This window comes from Sapajus apella, unplaced genomic scaffold, assembly GCF_009761245.1.
Source record: "Sapajus apella isolate SASKATOON/1434 unplaced genomic scaffold, GSC_monkey_1.0 scaffold7, whole genome shotgun sequence".
Classification (NCBI taxonomy): domain Eukaryota; kingdom Metazoa; phylum Chordata; class Mammalia; order Primates; family Cebidae; genus Sapajus; species Sapajus apella.
The window spans coordinates 33,348,426-33,372,653 of record NW_022436947.1 but is presented as its reverse complement, the minus strand read 5'-3'; the positions used below and the strand labels follow the sequence as shown (position 1 = coordinate 33,372,653).

Here is a 24,228-nt window from a genome sequence, read left to right as displayed (position 1 = left end):
TGTTTGAGGAAAGAATGAACAAATAAATAATTTTTTAAAATCTGCTAGGCATAGTATCAACACGGGATTTGTCATCTTAAAAGCATCGTTTCTCTAGAATATTTCCTAGAAAAAAGAAAATTTAACTTCACATAAAGATCTGTACATTAATGTTCATAGCAGCTATATTCATAATCACCAAAAACTGGAAACACAAATGTCCTTCAATCAGTGAATCAATAAACAAACTACAGGACACTCATACAATGGTATTCAATCAAACACAAAGTAACAAACTATTAGTACACCCCAAAACTTGAATAAATCACAAAGGTATTATTTTGAGTACAAGAAGACATTCTCAAAAGGTTACATACTTTGTAATTCCATTTATATGTCATTCTCAAAAAGACAAAACCACAATGATTGAGAAAAGATCAGTGGTTGCCAGGATTAGTGGAAGCAGGTAGGCGTCATCATGAAGGGATAATGAGGGAATGTGGGGGAGTGATGGAATTGTTCTGTATCAAGACTGTAATGGTGCTTACATGAACCTATATATGTGTTAAAATTCACAGACAAGTATATGAAAAAAGGCCGATTTTACTATAATTAAAATAAATGGCATTTCAAAGAAATCAACTAATTGTACTTACTCATTCTGAGAGTGGTTACAATATTGTATGCAGCCAATTATTTAAAAAATTTAACACTACTTGCTAGTGGTGATAACAAGTCAACCGATCAAGTGACTTAAAAACTCTTTAAATCTCTACTAACTTTTTAATTAAAAAAAAAAAAAAAAAAAAAAAAACTTACCAAGTTCATTGAGACTCTGAGCAGCTTTTGTTATCTCTCTACTTCCCCCTTGCAGTTGTCCTTGGAGTCTCTTACTGAGATTCAAGATACGAATAATTCTCCGAAGCAAATCACAGGCAACCTGTGTAAACAACATAATGTTAAATAAGTTGATCCACGAAAATTTATTACTATTATTAAATAGCAATGACAAGCACGGAGGGTTGAGACAGGTGCAACAAATCACCATGGCACGTTTACCTATGTAACAAACCTGCACATCCTGCACATGTATCCTGAAACTTAAATTAAAAAAAAAAAAAAAAAAAAAGCACAGTGGTTCACACTTTGCTTATATATGAATCTGCCCATTCCTTCCAGATGCTAAAGATTCACTCATGCTTTGTTTCCCACCAATGACAAACCTAAATAATCACAAGTCTTAAAAAGCATCAAATCTCCTAGAGAACACATACAGAAGTACTATATTTACATTTTACAATAATCTCCAATTTATCTCAAGTGGAGAGAACTTGGAACTGAGGCACTGTGAGAACCAAGGATTCTTTCAGTTCTAAACCAGTTTTATTCTCTAGACCATTGGTTCTCAGTCTTGACCGCAAATTCAAGTGGGTAATTCAAAACGTTCTAATGCCCAGGCCACAGCCCTGACCAATTAAATCAGCATCTCTAGGGATGGGAACCAAGCATAAATTATGTTTTTAAGATTCCTTGGTGGTGCCAATGTGCAGCCAAAATTGACAACCACTATATTAGGCTGCTTAGCTTCCTACTACTGCCTCCTGCTATTTCCAATTCCAGCTTCTCTTTTCTAGATTCCTGCCTGAGTAGTCTTAAAACTTCTCTTGCAGAGGGATCCAAGATGACCGAGTAGGAACAGCTCTGGACTGCAGCTCTCAGGGAGAGCGCAGAGGGTGAGCGGTCGTGGCATTTCCAGACAGATTTTTATTGCCCACAGACCAGAAGATTCCCAGGCCGAGGAGCACCACGGGTCTCCAGCGTGGCTGTTTCAGCCGGCATGGTGGATCCGCACAAAAAACTCACATGGGTCTGGGAGCCCTTTCAGCTGGCGACTGGGGCACCTGGAAGACAGAGTCGTCCATTCAACTGATAAAAAGGGGACTGAAACTGGGAGCCAGGCCAGGAGATTCCTGGAAGACAAAGTGCCACGAGTCTCTAGCATGGCTGTTTCAGCTGGTGCAGTGGGTCTGCGCACAAAATCTCACACAAATCTGGGTGCCGTATCAACTGATGACTGGAAAGCCTGGGAGACAGAGTCACCTGTTCAACTAAAAAAAAAAAAAAAAAAAAAAAGGGGGGGGGGGCAGGGGGGCAGGTTATCAGGCTCGGCCAGTCCCACCCCCAAAAAGAACAGCAATCTGAAACGCTGTGGATTGAGAGTTTCACAGCAAGCACAGCTGAACCCAGGATGGTCCAGCTCTGTGGGAGAGGGGCGTCTGCCACTGCCGAGGCGGGCCACCACTGCCGAAGCAGTTCTAACTATACCACTATAAACAGGACTGCAGGAAAGTTCACATGGCAGCTGGGCGGAGCCCACAGCAGCTCAGCAACAACTCTGCTGGCAGACAGTGAATAAGCTGCCTCCTCACTGGGCAGGGCATCGTTGAAAAAAGGCAGCAGCATGACAGAAACTTATAAAGTCCTACCTTCCCAGGACAGAGCACCTGGGAAAAAAAAGGCAGTTATGAGTTCTGCAGCAGCAGACATTAATGTACCTGGCCCAGCAGGTCTGAATGGAAGAACAGAGCTCACAACTCAGCACTTGAGATCCTATAAAGGACAGAGTGTTTCCTCAAGCAGCTCCCCGACACCCATATATACAAAGAGTCATCTCAAAAAGGAGAACTCAGCTTGACATCTGGTGGGTATCCTTCTGGGACAAAGATAGCAGAAGAAGAAACTGGCAGCAACACTTCCTGTTCTACAGCCGCTGCAGGTGATCCCCTGGCAAGCAGGGTCTAGAGTGGACCTCCAGCAGAAGGGCCCAACTCTTAGAAGGAAAACAAAGAAACAGAAAGAAATAATGTCATGATCAACAAATAGGACGTCCATTCAGAGACCCCATCTGAAAGTCACCAACTACAAAGACCACAGATAAATAAATCCACAAAGATGGGAAGAAACCAGCACAAAAAGGAAAAAAATCACCCAAAAGCAGAACACCTCTCCTCCTACAAGGGATCACAACTCCTCACCAGCAAGGGAAGAAGGCTAGATGGAGAATGAGTCTGATGAATTGACAAAAATAGGTTTCAGAAGGCAGGTAATAAGAAACTTCTCTGAGCTAAAAGAACATGTTCTAACCCAATGCAAACAAACTAAGAACTTTGAAGAACGGTTTGACAAAATGCTAACAAGAATAAACAGCTTAGAGAGGAATATACATGAATTGATGGAGCTGAAAAACACAACACGAGAACTTCGCAAAGTATACACAAGTTTCAATGGCCTAACTGACCAAGCAGAAGAAAGGATATCAGAGGTCAAAGATCAACTCAATGAAACAAAACAAGAAGGCAAGGTTAGAGAAAAAAGAGTAAAAAGAAATGAACAAAGCTTCCAAGAAATATGGGATTATGTGAAAAGAGATAATCTACATTTGATAGGTGTACCTGAATGTGACGAAGACAATGAATCCAAGCTGGAAGGCACTCTTCAGGATACTATCCAGGAAAACTTCCCCAATCTAGCAAGGCAGGACAATATTGAAGTCCAGGAAATACAGAGAACACCACAAAGATATTCCTCAAGTAGAGCAAGCCCAAGGCACATAATCGTCAGATTCACCAGGGTTGAAATGAGGAAAAAACGCAAAGGGCAGCCAGAGAGAAAGGTCAGGTTATCCACAAAGGGAAGCTCATCAGACTCAAAGCAGATCTCTCAGCAGAAACCCTGAAAGCCAGAAGAGAGTGGGGGCCAATATTCAACATCCTTGAAGAAAAGAACTTTCAACCTAGAATTTCATAACCAGCCAAATTAAGTTTCATAAGCGAAGAAGAAACAAAATCCTTTACAAACAAGCAATTACTCAGAGATTTCACCACCACCAGGCCTGCTTTACGAGAGCTCCTGAAAGCAGCACTAAACATATAAAGGAACAACCAGTACCAGCCACTCCAAAAACATACCAAATGCTAAAGAGCATTGACACAATGAGGAAACTACACCAACTAACAGGCAAAACAACCAGCTAGCATCAAAATGGCTGGTTCAAATTCACACATAACAATATTAACCCTAAATGTAAATGGGCTAAATGCCCCAATCAAAAGACACAGACGGGCAAACTGGATAAAAAGCCAAAACCCATGGGTGTGCTATATCCACGAAACCCATCTCACATGTAAGGATACACATAGGCTCAAAATAAAGGAATGGAGGAAGTTTACCAAGCAAACATTGAATGTTGACTGGATAAACAATGAAATGAAGGCAGAAATAAAGACGTTCTTCAAAACCAACAAGAATGAAGACACAACACACCAGAATCTCTGGGACACATTTAAAGCAGTATGTAGAGGAAAACATGTAGCAATAAATGTCCACATGAGAAACAAGGAAAGATCTAAAATCTACAACTTATCATCAAAATTGAAAGAACTAGAGGAGCAAGATAAAAAAAACTCAAAAGCTAGCAGAAGACAAGAAATAACTAAGATCAGAGCAGAACTAAAGGAGATAGAGACACAAAAAACCCTTCAAAAAAATCAATAAAACCAGGAGCTGGTTTTTTGAAAAGATCAACAAAAAAGAAAAGAGAGAATAATCAAATAGATGCAATAAAAAAAGATAAAGGGGACATCACCACCGATTCCACAGAAATACAAACTACCATCAGAGATTACTACAAACAACTCTATGCACATAAACCAGTCAACCTGGAAGAAATGGATAAATTCCTGGACAGTTGCATCCTCCCAAGCCTAAACCAGGAAGAAGTCAAAACCCTGAATAGGCCAATAACAAGGGCTGAAGTTGAGGCCGCAATTAATAGCCTACCAACCAAAAAAAGCCGAGGTCCAGATGGGTTCACAGCCAAATTCTACCAGACATACAAAGAGGAGCTGGTACCATTCCTTCTGAAACTATTCCAAACAATCCAAAAAGAGGGAATCCTTCCCAAATCATTTTATGAGACCAGCATCATTCTGATACCAAAACCCAGCAGAGACTCAACAAGAAAAGAAAACTTCAGGCCAATATCCATGATGAACATAGATGCAAAAATCTTCAATAAAATACTGGCAACCTGATTGCAACAGCACATCAAAAAGCTTATCCATCATGATCAAGTAGGCTTCATCTTGGGGATGCAAGGCTGGTTTAACATACACAAGTCTATAAATGCAATCCACCACATAAACAGAACCAAAGACAAAAACCATGATTATCTCAACAGATGCAGAGAAGGCCTTTGACAAAATTCAACAGCCCTTTATACTAAAAACTCTCAATAAACTTGGTATCTCAAAATAACAAAAGCTATTTATGACAAACCCATAGCTAATATCATACTGAATGGACAAAAACTGGAAGCATTCCCTTTGAAATCTGGCACTAGACAAGGATGCCCTTTCTCACCACCCCTACTCAAGATAGTACTGGAAGTTCTAGCCAGAGCAATCAGGCAAGAAAAAGAAATAAAGGGTATTCAATTAGGAAAGGAGGAAGTCAAATTATCTCTATTTGCAGAATGACATGACTATATTTAGAAGACCCCATTGTCTCAGGCCAAACTTTCCTGAAACTGATAAGCAACTTCAGCAGTCTCAGGATACAAAATCAATGTGCAGAAATCACAAGCATTCCTATACACCAATAACAGACTTAAAGAGAGCCATATCAAGAACGAACTGTCATTCACAATTGCTACAAAGAGAATAAAATACCTAGGAATATAACTAACAAAGAGTGTAAAGGACCTCTTCAAGGAGAACTACAAACTACTGCTCAATGAAATAAGAGAAGATACAAACAGATGGAGAAACATTCCATGCTCGTGGTTAGGAAGAATCAATACTATGAAAATGGCCATACTGCCCAAAGTAATTTACAGATTCAACGCTATCCCCATCAAGCTACCAGTGACCTTCTTCACAGAACCAGAAAAAAACAGCTTAAACTTCATATGGAACCAAAAGAGAGCCCACACACCCAAGTCAATTCTAAGCAAAAAGAACAAAGCTGCCGGCATCACACTACCTGACTTCAAACTGTACTACAAGGCTACAGTATCAAAACAGCATGGTACTGGTAACCAAAAGAGAGATATAGACCAATGGAACAGAACAGAGGCCTCGGAGGCAACGCCACACATCTACAACCATCTACTCTTTGACAAAACTGACATAAACAAGCAATGGGGAAAGGATTCCCTGTTTAATAAATAGTGTTGGGAAAACTGGCTAGCCATGTGCAGAAAGCAGAAACTGGACCCTTTCCTGACACCTTACACTAAAATTAACTCCAGATGGATTAAAAACTTAAACATAAGACCTAACACCATAAAAACTAGAATAACATCTAGGCAAAACCATTCAGGACATAGGAATAGGCAAGGACTTCACGACTAAACACCCAAAGCACTGGCAACAAAAGCCAAAATAAACAAATGGGACCTAATTAAACTCCAGAGATTCTGCACAGCAAACAAAACAATCATTAGAGTGAATCAGCAACCTACAGAATGGAAAAAAATTTTTTGCAATCTACCCATCTGACAAAGGGCTAATATCCAGAATCTATAAAGAACTAAAACAGATTTAGAAGAAAAAAACAAACCCATTCAAAAGTGGGCGAAGGACATGAACCGACACTTTACAAAAGAAGACATACATTAGGCCAAGAAACATATGAAAAAATGCTCATCATCACTGGTCATTAGAGAAATGCAAATCAAAACTACATTGAGATACTATCTCATGCCAGTTACAATGGCGATCATTAAAAAATCTGGAGACAATAGATGCTGGAGAAGATACGGAGAAATAGGAACACTTTTTTTTTTTTTTTTTTTTTTTTTTGAGATGGAGTTTCACTCATGTTACCCAGGCTGGAGTGCAATGGCGCAATCTCGGCTCACCGCAACCTCCGCCTCCTAGGTTCAGGCAATTCTTCTGCCTCAGCCTCCTGAGTAGCTGGGATTACAGGCATGCACCACCATGCCCAGCTAATTTTTTTGTATTTTTAGTAGAGACGGGGTTTCACCACGTTGACCAGGATGGTCTCGATCTCTTGACCTTGTGATCCACCCGCCTCGGCCTCCCACAGTGCTGGGATTACAGGCTTGAGCCACCGCGCCTGGCCTGGAACACTTTTACACTGTTGGTGGGGGTGTAATTAGTTCAACCATTGTGGAAGACAGTGTAGCGATTCCTCAAGGACCTAGAAATAGAAATTCCATTGGACCCAGCAATCCCATTACTGTATCCAAAGGATTATAAATCATTCTATTATAAGGACACACGCACACGAATGTTCATTGTGGCACTGTTTACAATAGCAAAGACTTGGAACCAACACAAATGCTCATTGATGATAGACTGGACAGGGAAAATGTGGCACATATATACCATGGAATACTATGTCGCCATAAAAAATGATGAGTTTGTGTCCTTTGTAGGGACATGGATGAATCTGGAAACCATCATTCTCAGCAAACTGACACAAGAACAGAAAATCAAACACCACATGTTCTCACTCATAGGTGGGCGTTGAACAATGAGAACACATGGATACAGGGATGGGAGCATCACACACTGGGGTCTGTTGGGGGGAACTATGGGAGGGACAGTGGGGGGTGGGAAATTGGGGAGGGATAACATGGGGCGAAATGCCAGATATAGGTGATGGGGAGGAAGGCAGCAAACCACATTGCCATGTATGTACCTATGCCACAATCTCTCAAATTCTTCACATGTACCCCAAAACCTAAAATGCAATAAAATATATATTTAAAAAAAAAAATTCTTCTCAATTTCATTATTTTTCTAAGTTTTTCTTTTTCTTTTTTTTTGGGGGGGGGGCTGGGTAACAGGGTCTCGCTCTGTTGCCCAGACTAGAGTGCAATGGCATGATCACAGCTCACTGCAAACTCAACCTTCTGGACTCAAGCGATCCTTCTACCTCAGCCTCCCAAGTAGCTGGGACTATAGGCACATGCCACCATGCCTGGCTAATTGCATTTTTTGTGGAGATGAGGTTTTGCCATGTTGCCCAGGCTGCTCTCAAACTACTGGGCTCAGGTGATCCTCTGGCCTCAGACTCCCAAAGTGCTAGGATTACAGGTGTGAGCCACCATGCCTGGTGGTTTTTAGTCACTAATCAATTATAAAAGAGAAAGTACACAATAAAACCAAACTATTTCACATACTTCCTACTCCCTTTTGTTTCTCAGATCTAATACTGGGTCTTTACCTATCAAAATGCTGAGATAAGGAATAAAGGTTCATGTATTTTAGGACACTTTGTTACAGAAGCTGGGTTCACAGCATTTGCATGGGGGAAGAGTGTAGTAGATGGTAACGAACTGAATAACATGTAGTGATCTTCAGCCTCAGTAGTGATTACAAAGGACAGACATTCCATCCTGCTGTATCACAACCATTTTCAAATGGCCCCAAGGCTAGCTGAGAAGCAAGGACACCTTCCTGCTTAAGGAGAAAAATCCTACATGGTAGCAATAAGAATTAAAAGTTCTGAGAAGCCAGGGTCCCTGAGTCTCCAAGTACAACCATTCTTTTATGGGTGAAATAAATACATGCACCAGAGCCACACACAGCCACACCTGTGCACTCACAATGCACTATATTTGAGTATGGTGTATGCATATACACAATGCGCTATATGTATGCATACACCATACTCAAATATAAACATACATACACACATTTACAAACATAAGCAAGTCAAAGGCAACCAAGTATTAAAATATTTACCTGACTGCTTTTCAGAGAAACTAGTCTGAAATACTTTAATAATTTTTTTTAATGCCAAACGAAAATTTTTCCCTAGAAACTGAAGATCAGGGCATCTTCATCTTTTAACTAAGTGTTATTCATTTTCTGAATACATAATACAAGTACATGATTCAAAATTCAAGGAGAGAGATCCAAGATGGCTGATCACTAGCAGCTCGGGATTGCAGCTCCCACTGAAACAGCAGAGAACGAGAGGACGCCACACTTTCAGATCAATTTTTGTTGCTCACGCACCAGGAGATTCCCAGCGGAGGAGCCCCACGTGTCGCCACCGCGACTCTTGAGGCCGGTGAGGCGGTTTTGCCACTGCCTTGGAGCGGCGGTTCTTGGTGCAGTTAGAAAAGCACCATCAATCTTAAGGCCGCTGTTTTGGCCGGCGCAGTGGGTTACTCAGATTCTAGCGCCGGGAATCAACAAGTTGGACGTCCATTCAGAAACCCAACTATAAAGACAGTAATTATAAAGACCACAGATGGATAAATTTATAACGAAGGGAAGAAACCAGCCCAAAAAGGCTGAGAATACCCAAAATCAGAATGCCTCTCCCTCTACAGGGGATCACAGTTCCTCATCAGCAACAGAACAAGGCCTGATGGAGAAAGACTGTGTTCCATTAGCAGAAGCTGACTTCAAAAAGTGGATGATAAGAAACTTCTGGGAATTAAAAGAACTTGTTCTAACCCAATGCAAAGAAACTAAGAACTTTGAAAAATGGTTTGACGAAATGTTAACAATACCACACAATTTAGAGAGGAATATAAGTGAATTAATGGAGCTGAAAAATACAACACGAGAACTTCGCGAACTATGCACAAGTTTTAACAGCCGAATCGATCAAGCAGAAGAAAAGATATCAGAGGTCGAAGGCCAACTTCATGAAATAAAACAAAAAGACAAGATTAGAGAAAAAAGGATAAAAAAGAACGAGCAAAGTCTCCAAGAAATATGGGACTATGTGAAAAGACCTAATCTACGTTTGATAGGTGTACCTGAATGTGACAAAGAGAATCAATCCAAGCTGGAAAATACTCTTCAGGATATTATTCAGGAAAACTTTCCTAACCTAGCAAGGCAGGACAATATTCAACTCCAAGAAATACAGAGAACACCACAAAGATATTCCTCAAGAAGACCAACCTCAAGGCACATAATCGTCAGATTCACCCGGGTTGAAATGAAAGAGAAAATACTGAGGGCAGCCAGAGAGAAAGGTCAGGTTACCCGTAAAGGGAAGCCCATCAGACTCACAGCAGATCTCTCAGCAGAAACCCTACAAGACAGAAGAGAGTGGGGGCCAATATTCATCATCCTTAAAGAAAACAACTTTCAACCCAGAATTTTACATCCAGCCAAACTAAGCTTCATAAGCGAAGGAAAAATAAAATCCTTTGTGAACAAGCAAGCACTCAGAGATTTCATCACCACCAGGCCTGCTTTACAAGAGCTTCTGAAAGCATCACTACAAATAGAAAGGAACAACCAGTATCAGCCTTTCTAAAAAATACCAAAAAATAAAGAACATCAACATAATTAAGAAATTGCATCAATTAATGGGCAAAACAGCCAGCTAACATTAAATGACAGCATGAAACACACATATATTGTTATTAATTCTAAATTTCAACCGACTAAGTCCCCCAATCCAAAGACACAGACAAGCAAAAAAAGCCAAGACCCATTGGTATGCTACATCCAGATACATCTCACATGCAAGGATACACAAAGACTCAAAGGGATGGAGAAAAATTCACCAACCAAATGGAGAGCAAAAATAAATAAATAGAAAGCAGGAGTTGCAATTTTTGCTGATAAAATAGATTTCAAAGCAACAAAAGATCAAAAGAAGCAAAGAAGGATATTACATAAAGACAAAAGGATCAATGTAACAAGAAGAGTTAAAGATTACCCAATACAGAAATATCCAGATATATAAGACTTATAAAGAGACTTGGACTCCCACACAATAATAGTGGGAGACTTCAACATCAATATTAGACAGATCAATGAGACAGAAAGTTAACATCGATATTCAGGACTTGAACTCAGATCCGGAACAAGCAGACTTAATTAACATTCATAGAACTCTCCACTTTAAATACACAAAATATACACTCTTACGAGTACTACATCACACGTATTTACAGGTTCAAATGAAATATTGGTTGGCTGCTTGTTAATTATTTTCTTCCCTCATTTTTTTTTTTTATGTCTCTATTATTAAACACAATTACAGGCATACCCAGTTTTAGACTGCATTCTAGCCTGGGCAATAAAGCAACACCCCTGTTCTCTCTCCCTCTTCCTCTTTCTTCCTTTCCTTTATTCTTTTCCTTTTTTTTTTTTTAATTCTTTTTCTTTCTAGAAAAAAAAAATTCAAAATTCAAGAGATAAAAAGAAATAACATTGAAAAGTCACCCTCCTATCTGTCTCCCAACAATGCACTTAACAAAAACAATCACTGTTATTGTTGCAGGTAGTTAAACAGGCATGAGCGAGGGCAGGAGAGGGCTACTGACCCACTTACTAGGAATGTAGTAGGCTGATGGTTCAGCAATTATCACATTGCCTCTCTCAAAGTGATAAATTGGCAGTCAGTGCCGAGGAGAGGCCATTTCTTGATGGTCCACACCTGGCGCATTAAACTGTTAACCGAATGCAAACGGCAGGGAGAAGAAACTTCCTAGGCACCTCCTTTAAGACACGAAATGGTGGAGTATAACCTTCTGGGGGCACTCCACCTGAAAAAGGAAGAAAGCCTCAGACGGGCATGCATACAACTTCCTAAACACACTGCGTGTGCTCACCTCTTAAGGGTAAGGAGGGCACTGCACATGTGGGCAGCCCACTCTAAGGGAAGAATAGTGGGAAAGGAGCCAGGCTACAAAGTCTGCAGATCAAGGTTAAACACTGCACTTGACCTCAGAGCCCCCTTAAGACTCTCCATGCTTCCTTTCCTGTTCTAAAGCCTTTTTAAATAAACTTCCACTCCTGCTCTGAAATGTCCTTTTATCTCTTTTTCTGCTTTATGCCCCTCAGTCGAATTCTCTCTTCTGAGGAGGTAAGAATGGAAGTTGCCGCAGATCCATAAGATTGAACACCAGTAACATGGATATCTTGCACTGGAAACATTATCAGTTTCTTCCTTGTCAGAAATGGCATTTTTAGATAAATAATCTGGAACACAAAATCCCTAGCAACCATTTCTCTGAGATTCTAAATACATCTTAAGAAGAAATAAAGCTCTTACTCTAGCATGATTGCCATTCAGAATTCCCTCATCCCATCCAACAAAGGGCATGCTCTCAAAAATGCAATCTTTATTTGTTTTTATTTTTAGCAACCATGCTTAATCTGTCACCAAGTCTTACCATTTGTCCTACTGCATAAGAGTTGTTAATTTTACCTTTATTCCTACAAGCATCACCTTAATCCAAATCTTTATCACTATTACCTTAACAATAGTAGTTTTTTGGATAGTTTTCAAGTTCCTCACTGAAATCCACCCAGCCAGATTTATCTTCTTAAAAACGCAGTTTTCAGCACTCCAACCCCCTTTTTAGTAAATTTTAATGGCTCTCTACTTACAGAGTATGTTGAATCTTCTGAGAATAGCATTTAATAAAATCCTTAGTAAATAAGTCTAAGCTATTATAAGTTGATCTATAAGGCATCAGTTCTCACCATTTCCCAATATAGCTGCCTCCCCTCCAATCAATTTTCTTTCCTTTTTATTTTAGACTTTTACTATTAAATATAACACAAACATAGAAAACCACACTCAGAGATATACAGCTAAATGAACTTAGCAGCACTACATAGATCAAGAGTCAGAACCATGTGAGCCACCACATAAGCCCTCATGTACTCCTCCCTCCCAAGGCCATTACCCTTCATGCCAACCAAGAGAAACCACTATTCTTTTACATTAATCACTTGCTTACTTTATTTTTTTAATACTGAAGTATAAATACCTAAGTACTATGGTTTAATTTTTCCCATTTTTAATCTGTTGGTTCATTCATCATATCTTTTTTTATGGTAATTTATTGAATATATTGGATCATATGTCCTATAGTTAACCACAGACTAAGTTTTGTTGAATGTATTCCCCTGATATAGTTTAACAAGTTCCTCTATCTTCTGTATTACCTGTAAATTAGTAGTTGGATGTGGGCAGGTTCATCAGATTGAGGTTTAGCATTTTTGGCAAGATTAAACATTAGAGGGTGGTATATTTTAAGAGATATATGATTTTCTTTCCTTTTATATCAGCCACTGATATTCAATGTCAAAATCCATTGAAACATAAGTGACTGCAAAATAGTAATACTCCAATTCTGTCATTTAATCTTTATTTGTGAGCATATGAAATCTCTCTATAAAAATAAAGTTAACCTCTATTTGTTTACCTAGGAATATTATTAATACAGAAAACTAAAAATAAATAATTGATCTTTTCCTTATCAGTTTTCAAAATGAAGAAATCATTTCCTAATATTCACCAATGATGAACAATTAGTTGGTAGGGGTACAGGAGGGTGTTCTGGGGCTTAGCTGTTTATATATGTATATATTATTATGAAATGGATTTAAACATAATAAGGGATGCCCAATCCATCGGCTCTTATCCTTATTGATGCTCATATTGTTCCATTTTTGCCAGCAGAAGCCTCTGAGAGTGATTAACTATACCACTTTCCCTGAGACCATGAAGTTCCCCAAGATTTGGTACTTTCAGTAGTGAAACTAAAACAGCTAGTCACCCAGAGCCTCTTCTAGTCAGTTCCTGAGTTTCTTTGTCATGACCCTGCTAGTCACTGAGAGCCTCCTTGGTATCTGGTATAAAAATGTTCCAGGATCACCTTACACATTTCATGCCCTAGACCTGGAATCAAAGATTTCTCAAAGAAGCCTTGGTTTCTTTTAGTACAAAATAATTTTTTTTTTTTTTGGAGACAGAGTTTTGCTCTTGTAGCCCAGGATGGAGTGCAATGGCACAACCCTGGCTCAATGCAACCTCTGCCTTCAGGTTTCAAGCGATTCTCCTGCCTCAGCCTCCAGAGTAGCTGGGATTACATGTGTCTGCCACCACGCCCAGCTAAGTTTTGTATTTTTAGTAAAGATGGGTGTCACCATGTCGCCTAGGCTGGTCTCAAACTCCTGACCTCAGGTGATCCACCCACCTTGGCTTCCCAAAGTGCTGGGATTCCAGGCATGGGCCACCACATCTGGCCAGAAAACAGCATTTCAAGACCACATTCATGGAACTAGGTTTGTTCATTTCTAAGACTTTTCCACAGATATAGATAGGAAATGTCAGCATTAAAATATCACATATTCATTTGATTTATTCCACAATACATACAAAGCATTCTTAGATTAACATATATATACATATGTACAAATATATATGCACACACCAATATAAGGTATATACTATTTTTAAATAACATTAAAATATCTCACAAGTTCATACTGATACTTCCAATTAAAAATCAGAAGTAGAGGATTTAGCCTTCTTACATCTACATAAATTATATAATTTCTTCCACATTGAGACTCCTAGCTGTTAAGGACACAGGAGATAACAAAATTAGAAAAATGTATAAGTATTCATTTGCTTTGCTGCGCAATACACAGAAAATACCTGATCAACAAAACCAACACTACAATCCAAAGAAGGATGGCAAAAAATAGTTTTTAAAATTTTTTGCATATGGTCTTCCCACTTTTTTTTACAGCTGAATTATATTTCTTTGCCAAAACATACAGTCATTACATACTGTTCTTTATAACCCCACTTAATCCTAGTTTTTGTGCTTAACATTAGTCTCACAGTGATTTTTTTCTAGTCACTTTGATTATCTGAAGTGCATTATCTATTATCTATTATCCTAAGAAAAAGTTCATGGGAGCAATATTGCCTGCATTCTTGCATGTTGATGGCAGTCTCTATATTTGAAAATCAGTTTGGCTGGTATATCAATTATCTGCTGCAGCATAAGTAACCAACCCAAAACTTTGCAGCTAAAAATGACTTGTTTTACACTCTGTGGGTCAGGAATTCAGGAAGGGTTCAACTGCTCCACGTGGTACCACCTGGGATCACTCTGCTGCATTCAGCTAACTAGGCTGGTCTGGACAATACAAAAGAAGCTTCACTCACATGTCTAATGACTCAGGGCTTCTCTACGTGTCAACCTCATAGGGTTAGGTTGAGCTCCCTCACAGCATGGTGGCTTTCCCACAGAAGAAATAAAAGCTGCTGAGCCCCCTAAAAACTAGAGCCCAAATTAGCCCAGCATCATTTTCACCAGCATGGGTTTGTTTGGATTTTGGTTTTGCTATCCTAGATGCTCTTTATGTCTTTACAATGTTTGAGGAGAAGGACATTTTATGCTTGCTGTTGCCATGCATCCTCTTCCTCTTTCATTCTACTTGTCCAGTGGGAAAAAAGGCAGTAAAATAAGTTTCCATTCCATATAAAAATGTAGGTAAAATTGATATACAACTAAAAACAAAAATGAATCCTACAATATTCCATGGTGAAAAATATGTACACATAAGACATATATTTTTTTAAAAAAAAAAGAAAGCTTTATGGATAATTTCCTCCTTCATTCCAAATTTTCTCAAACTTCCATACTTATGCAATTTTGGCATTAAGTTAAATTAAAAGCATGAAAGCCAAAAAAAAAGTCTGATTTAAAAATAAAAAGTTAAGCACTGAAATGGTTAACAGTTTAAAAAGCTAAAAATAAAACATATGATAGGTACATGAAATATCAATAAAGCTATTGTATATATTTTTTAACTTTTATATGATCAAAAAGTGTTAAAAACTTATGAGTTAAAAGATTAAAAACTCAAGTTTTCAGCTGGGCATGGTGGCGCATGCCTGTAATCCCAGCACTTTGGGAGGCCAAGATGGGTGGATCATTTGAGGTCAGGAGCTCGAGACCAGCCTGGCCTACATGATAAAACTCTGCCTCTATTAAAATTACAAAAATGGCCAGGCGCCGTGGTTCATGCCTGTAATCCCAGCACTTTGGGAGGCCGAGGAGGGCGGATCATGACATCAGGAGTTTGAGATCAGCCTAATACAGTGAACCCTCGTCTCCACTAAAAATACAAAAATTAGATGGGCTTGGTGGTGCACACCTGTAATCCCAGCTACTTGGGAGGCTGAGGCAGGAAAATCACTTGAAGCTGGGAGGCGGAGGTTGTAGTGAGCTGAGATCATGCCACTGCACTCCAGCCTAGGCAACGGAGTGAGATTCCATCTCAAAAAAATAATAATAGTACAAAAATTAGCTGGGCTTGGTGGCAAGCACCTGTAGTCCCGGCTACCCGGGAGGCTGAGGCAGCAGAATCACTTGAACCAGGGAGGCGGAGGTTGCAGTGAGCTGAGCTCAAGATTGTGACACTGCACTCCAGCCTGGGCAACAGAAAAAAAAAAAAAAAAAAAAAAAGCCATAAAGTTTCTTAATTTGAAAGTTTAAATATATATATATATCCTACGTAAAAGACAGTAAGCTTTTCAAGCAACTGTTCTGAAAAAACTGAGGTTCGTAAGCAAACAATATTTCTAAAATGAACTAATATAGAGATGATCCTCAAGTTGATAATTAAATTCAACTGATGTATTCATGTCCATAAATGAAGCCAGAAGCTTCCACTTGGGAAAAAAGTTTTTGCTTTCTTAGACCATGCACACTTAAATTAATTAAAAACTCAAATAATAAAGATTAAAGTTTCTCCAATGTGTAAAAAAAAAAAAAAAAAAAGGCAGGCCAGGCGCGGTGGCTCAAGCCTGTAATCCCAGCACTGTGGGAGGCCGAGGCGGGTGGATCACGAGGTCAAGAGATCGAGACCATCCTGGTCAACGTGGTGAAACCCCGTCTCTACTAAAAATACAAAAAATTAGCTGGGCATGGTGGCGTGTGCCTGTAATCCCAGCGACTCAGGAGGCTGGGGCAGGAGAATTGCCTGAACCCGGGAGGCGGAGGTTGCGGTGAGCCGAGATCACGCCATTGCACTCCAGCCTGGGTAAGAAGAGCGAAACTCCGTCTCAAAAAAAAAAAAAAAAAAAAAAAAAAGGCTACACAAAGTAAACAGAATATCAATGGTTAAGATATAAACAAAGTTCCAAAAAGTCCTTAGACTTTAAAACATTTTGAAAGGCAGCAAGGTTCTAAGACAAACCTCTAAGCTAAGAATGATTATAAGTCAATCAAGGAAAAATTAAATATTTGAAATAAAGATTCCAAAATGTAACAATGCACATTTTCTCTTCTTTCCTTTCTGTCTCCCTTTGTAATTATTTGGTTAAACTTATTCAACTAAGCTGTCTCTACGGTGTAATTTTTTTTATTACAATAAAGGAGTCTAGAAAATGAAGTCTAATGTTTAATAACAGTGAAAATAAAGTGTCCATCGTAAACATGAACAATCCTGACCTCTTATGCTTGCAACACCATAAAAATATTAAACATTAAATAGAAGAAACTATCACAGGTTCATAGAATCAAAACATTTTAAAGCTGGAAAAGAACACAGATCTAGTCCAAAGTTTCATTGTAAAAAAGTTTACTTAAGTTGTTCACCATCATACAGCTAGTTAAGAATAATGATAAAAAGCAGTCAAGCCTCTTAACTTCTAGTCCAGGGTTCTTTAGATTATATAATGCTTCATCTGTCCTTTATGAACCTGGTTTTGTTTTTGCTTTCTTTACCTACAGAAAGCTTCTGAAAAATATGAACTACGTGTGTGTGTGTGTGTGTGTGTGTGTGTGTGTGTGTATACATATATAGTTTTGTATATATAACATATTCCATGTTATCAAAAGTAAACAATCCTAAATTTAGAAAAAGAAATCCTATTTCACAGCCTTAATTCTACTGTATGCTGGCTACAGAAATTTCAATAAGTAACTTTCAGAACCTCAGTTTACTCACCCATAAAATAACTTTTAAACATAATTATCACAAACATGGAATGATATACAACACACTGAAAATATTTCACCTTGTAAAGTCCTGCATAAACATGAATTTTTTTATCATTAATACCTAACCAGGTGGCAAAAAATAAGTAATATTTTTTGAAATTACTGTTGAAACATTGAACAAGGGAGAAAAAAGAAATGTATGGTTCTGGAATGTTTAACATCTGCAGTTTGAGGCAAATAACCGAAATTTAAATTTAAATTTAGCAAATTAAACTTTAATCTGTTACCTAAATTTAAACAGTGAGCTATTATCAAAATAACAATGTATAATGCACATAAAGACTATAACAGTCCTGAATATTTCTGCTAATAAAAACATTGCTGTGTCGTTATAAAAAAAAATACTTTAAAGCTTACTAAACTCAAAGTTGAGTTCCATTCTTTGTCCAAAATATCAGAATATTTTATAAAATTTGATCTTATTGGGGAAGTTTATAAATATATAATTGTTTTTCTTATTTAACAATACACTATCCTTAAATGTTTATTCATTCTTTCAGTAAGAAAAACAATTCTACTGAACTGAATGCTATGTCTTTCAGTGCAAAATGAGAAAGTTATCCAAAAAAGAACAGTAAAACATCAATATTTAAATCCCAATTTAACCGTGAAGAATACTGTTTTACTATATATTTTAACATAAACATAAAACACTATTGCAGTCAGCCCAAATTGCACCACTGCAGTCCAGCATGGGTGACACAGCGAGACCTTGTTTCAGGAGAAAAAAATTAAAAAACAAAAGTAGCTCCCTGGAGAGAACTGTTACAATGCTCTGAGCACTTACAGTACCCACAACCTTCTTCAGGAAAGTAGACTGAGTAGGTCCTAATGGATTCAGTCACCATATTTCAGGTCATACGACCTTTTGTAATCTTCCTCACAACTGATAGTATCAGGGAAACAATTTTAGTTTGAAGGAAGACATCCATCTCTCATTGAAAGGAAGACATACAAGGTCTGTTGCCCATTGCCAATGGCATTGCTTACCACAAGAAGTACCCCAAACTGCTACTGACTACTAGAACAGTAACAGAGAAGCAAAGATTCAGGGAGTAAGTCATAGGAAGGGCTCATTGTTCGGTTGCTATTGTAGGCTGAACAATGTTCCACTGCTCCATAAAATCTGTTTAGCTGTTAAGACACTTCTGTGCATCCTTATTGCCCCATGTACTCTTAACTGGTTATCCCTAAAATAACCTGAAATGTCTCTCTCCCCACCATTTGAAAAAAAAAAAAAACTAGGTCAGAGGAGGCGCGGGGAGAGTAGGGTGCTGTGGTCTGAGCTAGAGGGTGAAGCCGGCTGTGCAGGAGGATGGGCGAGCAGTCTGAATGCCAGAATGGATAACCGTTTTGCTACAGCGTTTGTTATTGCTTGTGTGCTTAGCCTCATTTCCACCATCTACATAACAGCCTCCATTGGCACAGACTTCTGGTATGAATATCGAAGTCCAGTTCAAGAAAATTCCAGTGATTTGAATAAAAGCATCTGGGATGAATTCGTTAGTGATGAGGCAGATGAAAAGACTTATAATGATGCACTTTTTCGATACAATGGCACAGTGGGATTGTGGAGACGGTATATCATCATATCCAAAAACATGCATTGGTATAGCCCACCACAAAGGACAGAGTCATTTGATGTGGTCACAAAATGTGTGAGTTTCACACTGACGGAGCAGTTCATGGAGAAATTTGTTGGTCCCGGAAACCACAATAGCGGGATTGATCTACTTAGGACCTATCTGTGGCGTTGCCAGTTCCTTCTGCCTTTTGTGAGTTTAGGTTTGATGTGCTTCGGGGCTTTGATTGGACTTTGTGCTTGCATTTGCCGAAGCTTATATCCCACCGTCGCCAAGGGCATTCTCCATCTCCTTGCAGGTCTGTGTACACTGGGCTCAGTAAGTTGTTATGTTGCTGGAATTGAACTACTCCACCAGAAACTAGAGCTCCCTGACAATGTATCGGGTGAATTTGGATGGTCCTTCTGCCTGGCTTGTGTCTCAGCTCCCTTACAGCTCATGGCTTCTGCTCTCTTCATCTGGGCTGCTCACACCAACCGGAAAGAGTACACATTAATGAAGGCATATCGTGTGGCCTCAGCAAGAAACTGCCTGCTTTACAATTGCCATTTTATTTTTTTAAAATACTTTCCTCACCTCCTTCTCAGTTGTTTTTAATTTTTATTTTATTTGTGGATATACCATTTTATTATGAAAATCTATTTTATTTATACTCATACACCACTAAATACACACTTAATACCACTAAAATTTATGTGGTTTACTTTAAGTGATGCCATCTTTCAAATAAACTAATATAGGTCTAGACAGAAAGAAATGGATAGAGACTTGACACATATTTATGAAAGATAATTGGCAGAGGAATTTGACCCAAACAAGTTCTGCTAATGTCTGTTAGACTTTTCTGTAAAACTAAAGTAACTATCTATTCAACTGAAAACTCTCTAATAATTTCTCTGGGAAACCTCTCATCATTGTCCAAACTTCATGTTCACTTTGCTGTTGTAGATAGCCAGTCAGCCAGCAGTATTAGTGCTACTTTCAAAGACTTAAGCATTATAAAATTGGGAAATTATCTAATATCATTTTCCCTAAGCATTGGCACATAGCTTCATCTGAGGTGAGATATGGCAGCTGTTTATATCTGCACTGGTGTCTGTCTACAAAAAGTGAAAAATACAATGTTTACTCGAAATTTTCACTTTGTAACTGCAAGAATTCCAATTCAGCCAGACAAGGATTATTATTTTTAACTCTCCATAAAATTTTTAGTACCACCAAATCATTTGGGATGTTTTTCCTTTCCTCTTCACATACCAGGGTTATTCAAAGTGTGCTTTCTTTTTAACTTATATTACAGTTACAAAGTAACATTCCCCAACTGCTATTTAGTTACTCTAGCCCAGTACCATAAAGAACGGTTCACCATAATGACCCTCCAGAGCTGGGAAACCTACCACAAGATCTAAAGTTTGGCTGTCCATCAACCTCCAACTATGGTCTTTATTTCTTGTGGTAATATGATGTGCCTTTCCTTGCCTAAATCCCTTCCTGGTGTGTAACAATTTTATTTAATGTGTTCTAATTCAGTCATTTCTATAAGTATGTCTATAAACATTGAACTTTAAAAAAAAAAAAAAAAAAAAACTAAGACATCCCAACTGTTCTTACATGGTATATCTCTCATATTATCAGGAAAATAAAATAGTATCATGTTTGTTTTATAAAGAAGTTGAGACATACGAGTTTCTATTTTCAGTAATGGCATACTAGGTTATTAACTTCCCACTGAAAATACCTAAAATTATTGTGTAAAATGTAAAGACATCTATATCAGGTCAAAAGTGAACCAAAAAAAGGAGAACCCAAAAAGAAAACAAGCAAATCCACTTGTAATCTGAAAGCACTTGCTAATCCTAGAAGACTAGAACCTACATCTTGACAGCCTCTGAGGCAAAGGGAGGAGGAGTTAAAGTTGACTGAATTTAATGATGTTTTCAGACTACATATTTAAGGAAACCACAGTTTAGACATGATGAAAAAGACCAATTCACACAATTAACAAGAAAAATGAATTGCAAGTGAGATGAATAATAAGTAACCACATTCTGAAACTGAAAGGAATTTTAAAAAGCTCAGATGAAAACACATAACCTTCAAAAGATCATGGTGAAAATGGCAGCTTCTTAACAATGAATCGAGAAGCCCAAGCACAACAGAATCTTCTAAATGCACAAAGTAACTAAGAATTCTACAAGAAAGAAATGAAGGGAAGAAGAGAGGAAAAAAATAACCCAGTTTAAAAATAGGCAAAAACCAGGCACAGTGGGGCATGCCTGTAGTCCCAGCTACTCAGGAGGCTGAGGTGGGAAGATTACTTGAGCTCAGAGTTCAAGACCAGCCTGGGCAACATAGGGAGATTCCACTTTAAAAAAAAAAAAAAAAAAAAAAAAAAAAGAGCAGGATGATTGGGGCAACATGGCCAAATAGGAACACCTCCTGTCTGCAGTCCCCAGAGATACCAACACAGAAGGGGGTGATTTCTGCATTTCCAACTGAGGTTCCCAGTTGATCTCATTGGAACTAGTTAGACAGTGGGTGCAGCCCATGGAGGGCGAGCAGGAGGGTGTGACGTTGCCCAACCCGTGAAGTGCAAGGGGTCGGGAACTCCCTCCTCTAGCCAAGGGAAGTCATGACGGACCATGCCTTGACGGACGGTGCACTCTGGCCCAAATACTATGCTTTTCCCAGGGTCTTTGCAACCCCCAAACCAGGAGATTCCCTCAGATGCCTATACCCTGGATTTCAAGCACAAAGCTGCACGGCCATATGGGCTGACACCGAGCTAGCTGCAGTTTTTTTTTTTCCATACCCCAGGGATGCCTGGAACACAGTTGGTCAGAACCGTTCACTGCCCTGGAAAGGGGGCTGAAACCAGGGAGCCAAGTGGTCTTGCTCAGCGGAACCCACCCCCAAGGAGCCCAGCAAGCTAAGATCCACTGACTTGAAATTCTCGCTGCCAGCACAGCAGTCTGAAGTCCACCTGGGACACTCAAGCTTGATGTGGGGAGGGGCATCCACCATTACTGTGGCTTGAGTAGGTGGTTTTCCCTTCACAGTGTAAAGAAAACCTCCAGGAAGTTCAGACTGGGTAGAGCCCACCACAGCACCAGAAAGCCTCTGTAGCCAGACTCTCTCCAGATTCCTCCTCTCTCAGCAGGACATCTCTGAAAGAAAGACAGCAGCCGCAGTTGGGGCTTATAGATAAAACTCCCATCTCCCTGAGACAGAGCACCTGGGGGAAGCGGCAGCTGTAGGCGCAACTACAGCAGACCTAAATGTTTCTGCCTGCTGGCTCTGAAGACAATCTCCCAGCATAGCACTTGAGCTCTAAGGCTCAGACTGCCTCCTCAAGTGGCTCCCTGAACCCCATGCCTCCTGATGAGAAAACACCTCCCAGCAGAGGTCGACAGACACATCATAGAGGAGAGCTCCAGCTGGAATCAGGCGGGTGTCCCTCTGAGACAAACCTTCCAGAGAAAAAAATCAGGCAGCAAAATTCGCTGTTCTGCAGCCTCTGCTGGTGATACCTTGGCAAACAAGGTCTGGAGTGGACCCCCAGCAAACTCCAGCACACCGGCAGAAGGGGGGCCTGACTGTTAGAAGGAAAACTAACAAACAGAAAGCAATAGCATCAACATCAACAAAGAAGATGACCACACAAAAACTCCATCCAAAGGTCACCAACAGCAAAGACCAAAGGTAGATAAATCCAAAAACTGAGGAACAACCAGCACAAAAAGGCTGAAAATTCCAAAAACCAGAATGCCTCTTCTCCTCCAAAGGATCACAACTCCTCGTGAGCAAAGGAACAACACTGGATAAAGAATGAGTTTAATGAATTGACAGAAGCAGGATTCAGAAGTTAGGTAATAACAAACTCCTCTGAGCTAAAGCAGCATGTTCTAACCTAATGCAAAGAAGAACCTTGAAAAAAAGATTAGACGAATTACTAACTAGAATAACCAGTTTAGAGAAGAATGTAAATGACCTGATGGAGCTGAAAAACACAGCACAAGAACTTCATAAAGCATACACAAGTATCAATAGCTAAATTGATAAAGTGGAAGAAAGGATATCAGAGAATAAAGATCAAACTAATGAAATAAAACATGAAAACAAGACTAGAGAAAAGAGAATGAAAAGGAATAAACAAAGCCTCCGAGAAATACTGGACTTTCTGAAAAGACCAAACCTATGTTTGACTGGTGTACCTGAAAGTGATGGGGAGAACAGAACCAAGTAGGAAAACACACTTCAGAATATTATCCAAAACTTCCCTAAGCTAGCAAGACAGGTCAACATTCAAATTCAGCAAACACAGAGAACACCACAAAGATATCCCTCAAGAAGAGCAACCCCAAGACATATAATCATCAGATTCACCAAGATTGAAATGGAGGAAAAAATGTTAAGGGCAGCCAGAGAGAAAGGTTGGGTTACTCACAAACAGAAGCCCATCAGACTCACAGCACAATTCCTGGCAGAAACCCTACAAGCCAGAAGAGAGTAGGGGCCAAAATTCAACATTCTTAAAGAATTTTCAGCCCAGAATTTCATACCCAGCCAAACGAAGCTTCATAAGTGAAAGAGAAATAAAATCCTTTACTGACAAGCAAACGCTGAGGGATTTTTGTCACCACCAGGACTGTCTTATGAGAGCTCCCGAAGGAAGCACTCAATATGAAAAGGAAAAACCAGTAACATTCACTGCAAAAACATATCAAATTGTAAAGACCATCGACACTATGAAGAATCTGCATCAACTAATGGGCAAAATAGCTAGCATCATAATGATAGGATCAAATTCACATACAATATTAACATCAAATGTAA

The 24,228-nt window shown here is 39.2% G+C and overlaps 1 protein-coding gene and 1 pseudogene across 5 annotated transcripts in view; one reads left to right on the top strand and one right to left on the bottom strand.

The window, feature by feature from the left end:
* The window catches only part of COG5 (component of oligomeric golgi complex 5), a 367,675-nt gene that overhangs the window by 314,542 nt on the left and 28,905 nt on the right, over nucleotides 1–24,228 (bottom strand). For all 4 annotated transcript variants that reach the window (XM_032275697.1, XM_032275699.1, XM_032275701.1 and 1 more), the window contains exon 6: nucleotides 799–919. In XM_032275697.1, coding sequence (XP_032131588.1) covers nucleotides 799–919 — 121 coding nt within the window. The remainder of the gene's footprint in view (nucleotides 1–798; nucleotides 920–24,228) is intronic.
* LOC116549978 lies at nucleotides 19,060–20,786 on the top strand (annotated as a pseudogene). Its single transcript, XR_004268184.1, has one exon. The product of XR_004268184.1 is annotated as a claudin domain-containing protein 1 pseudogene (transcript).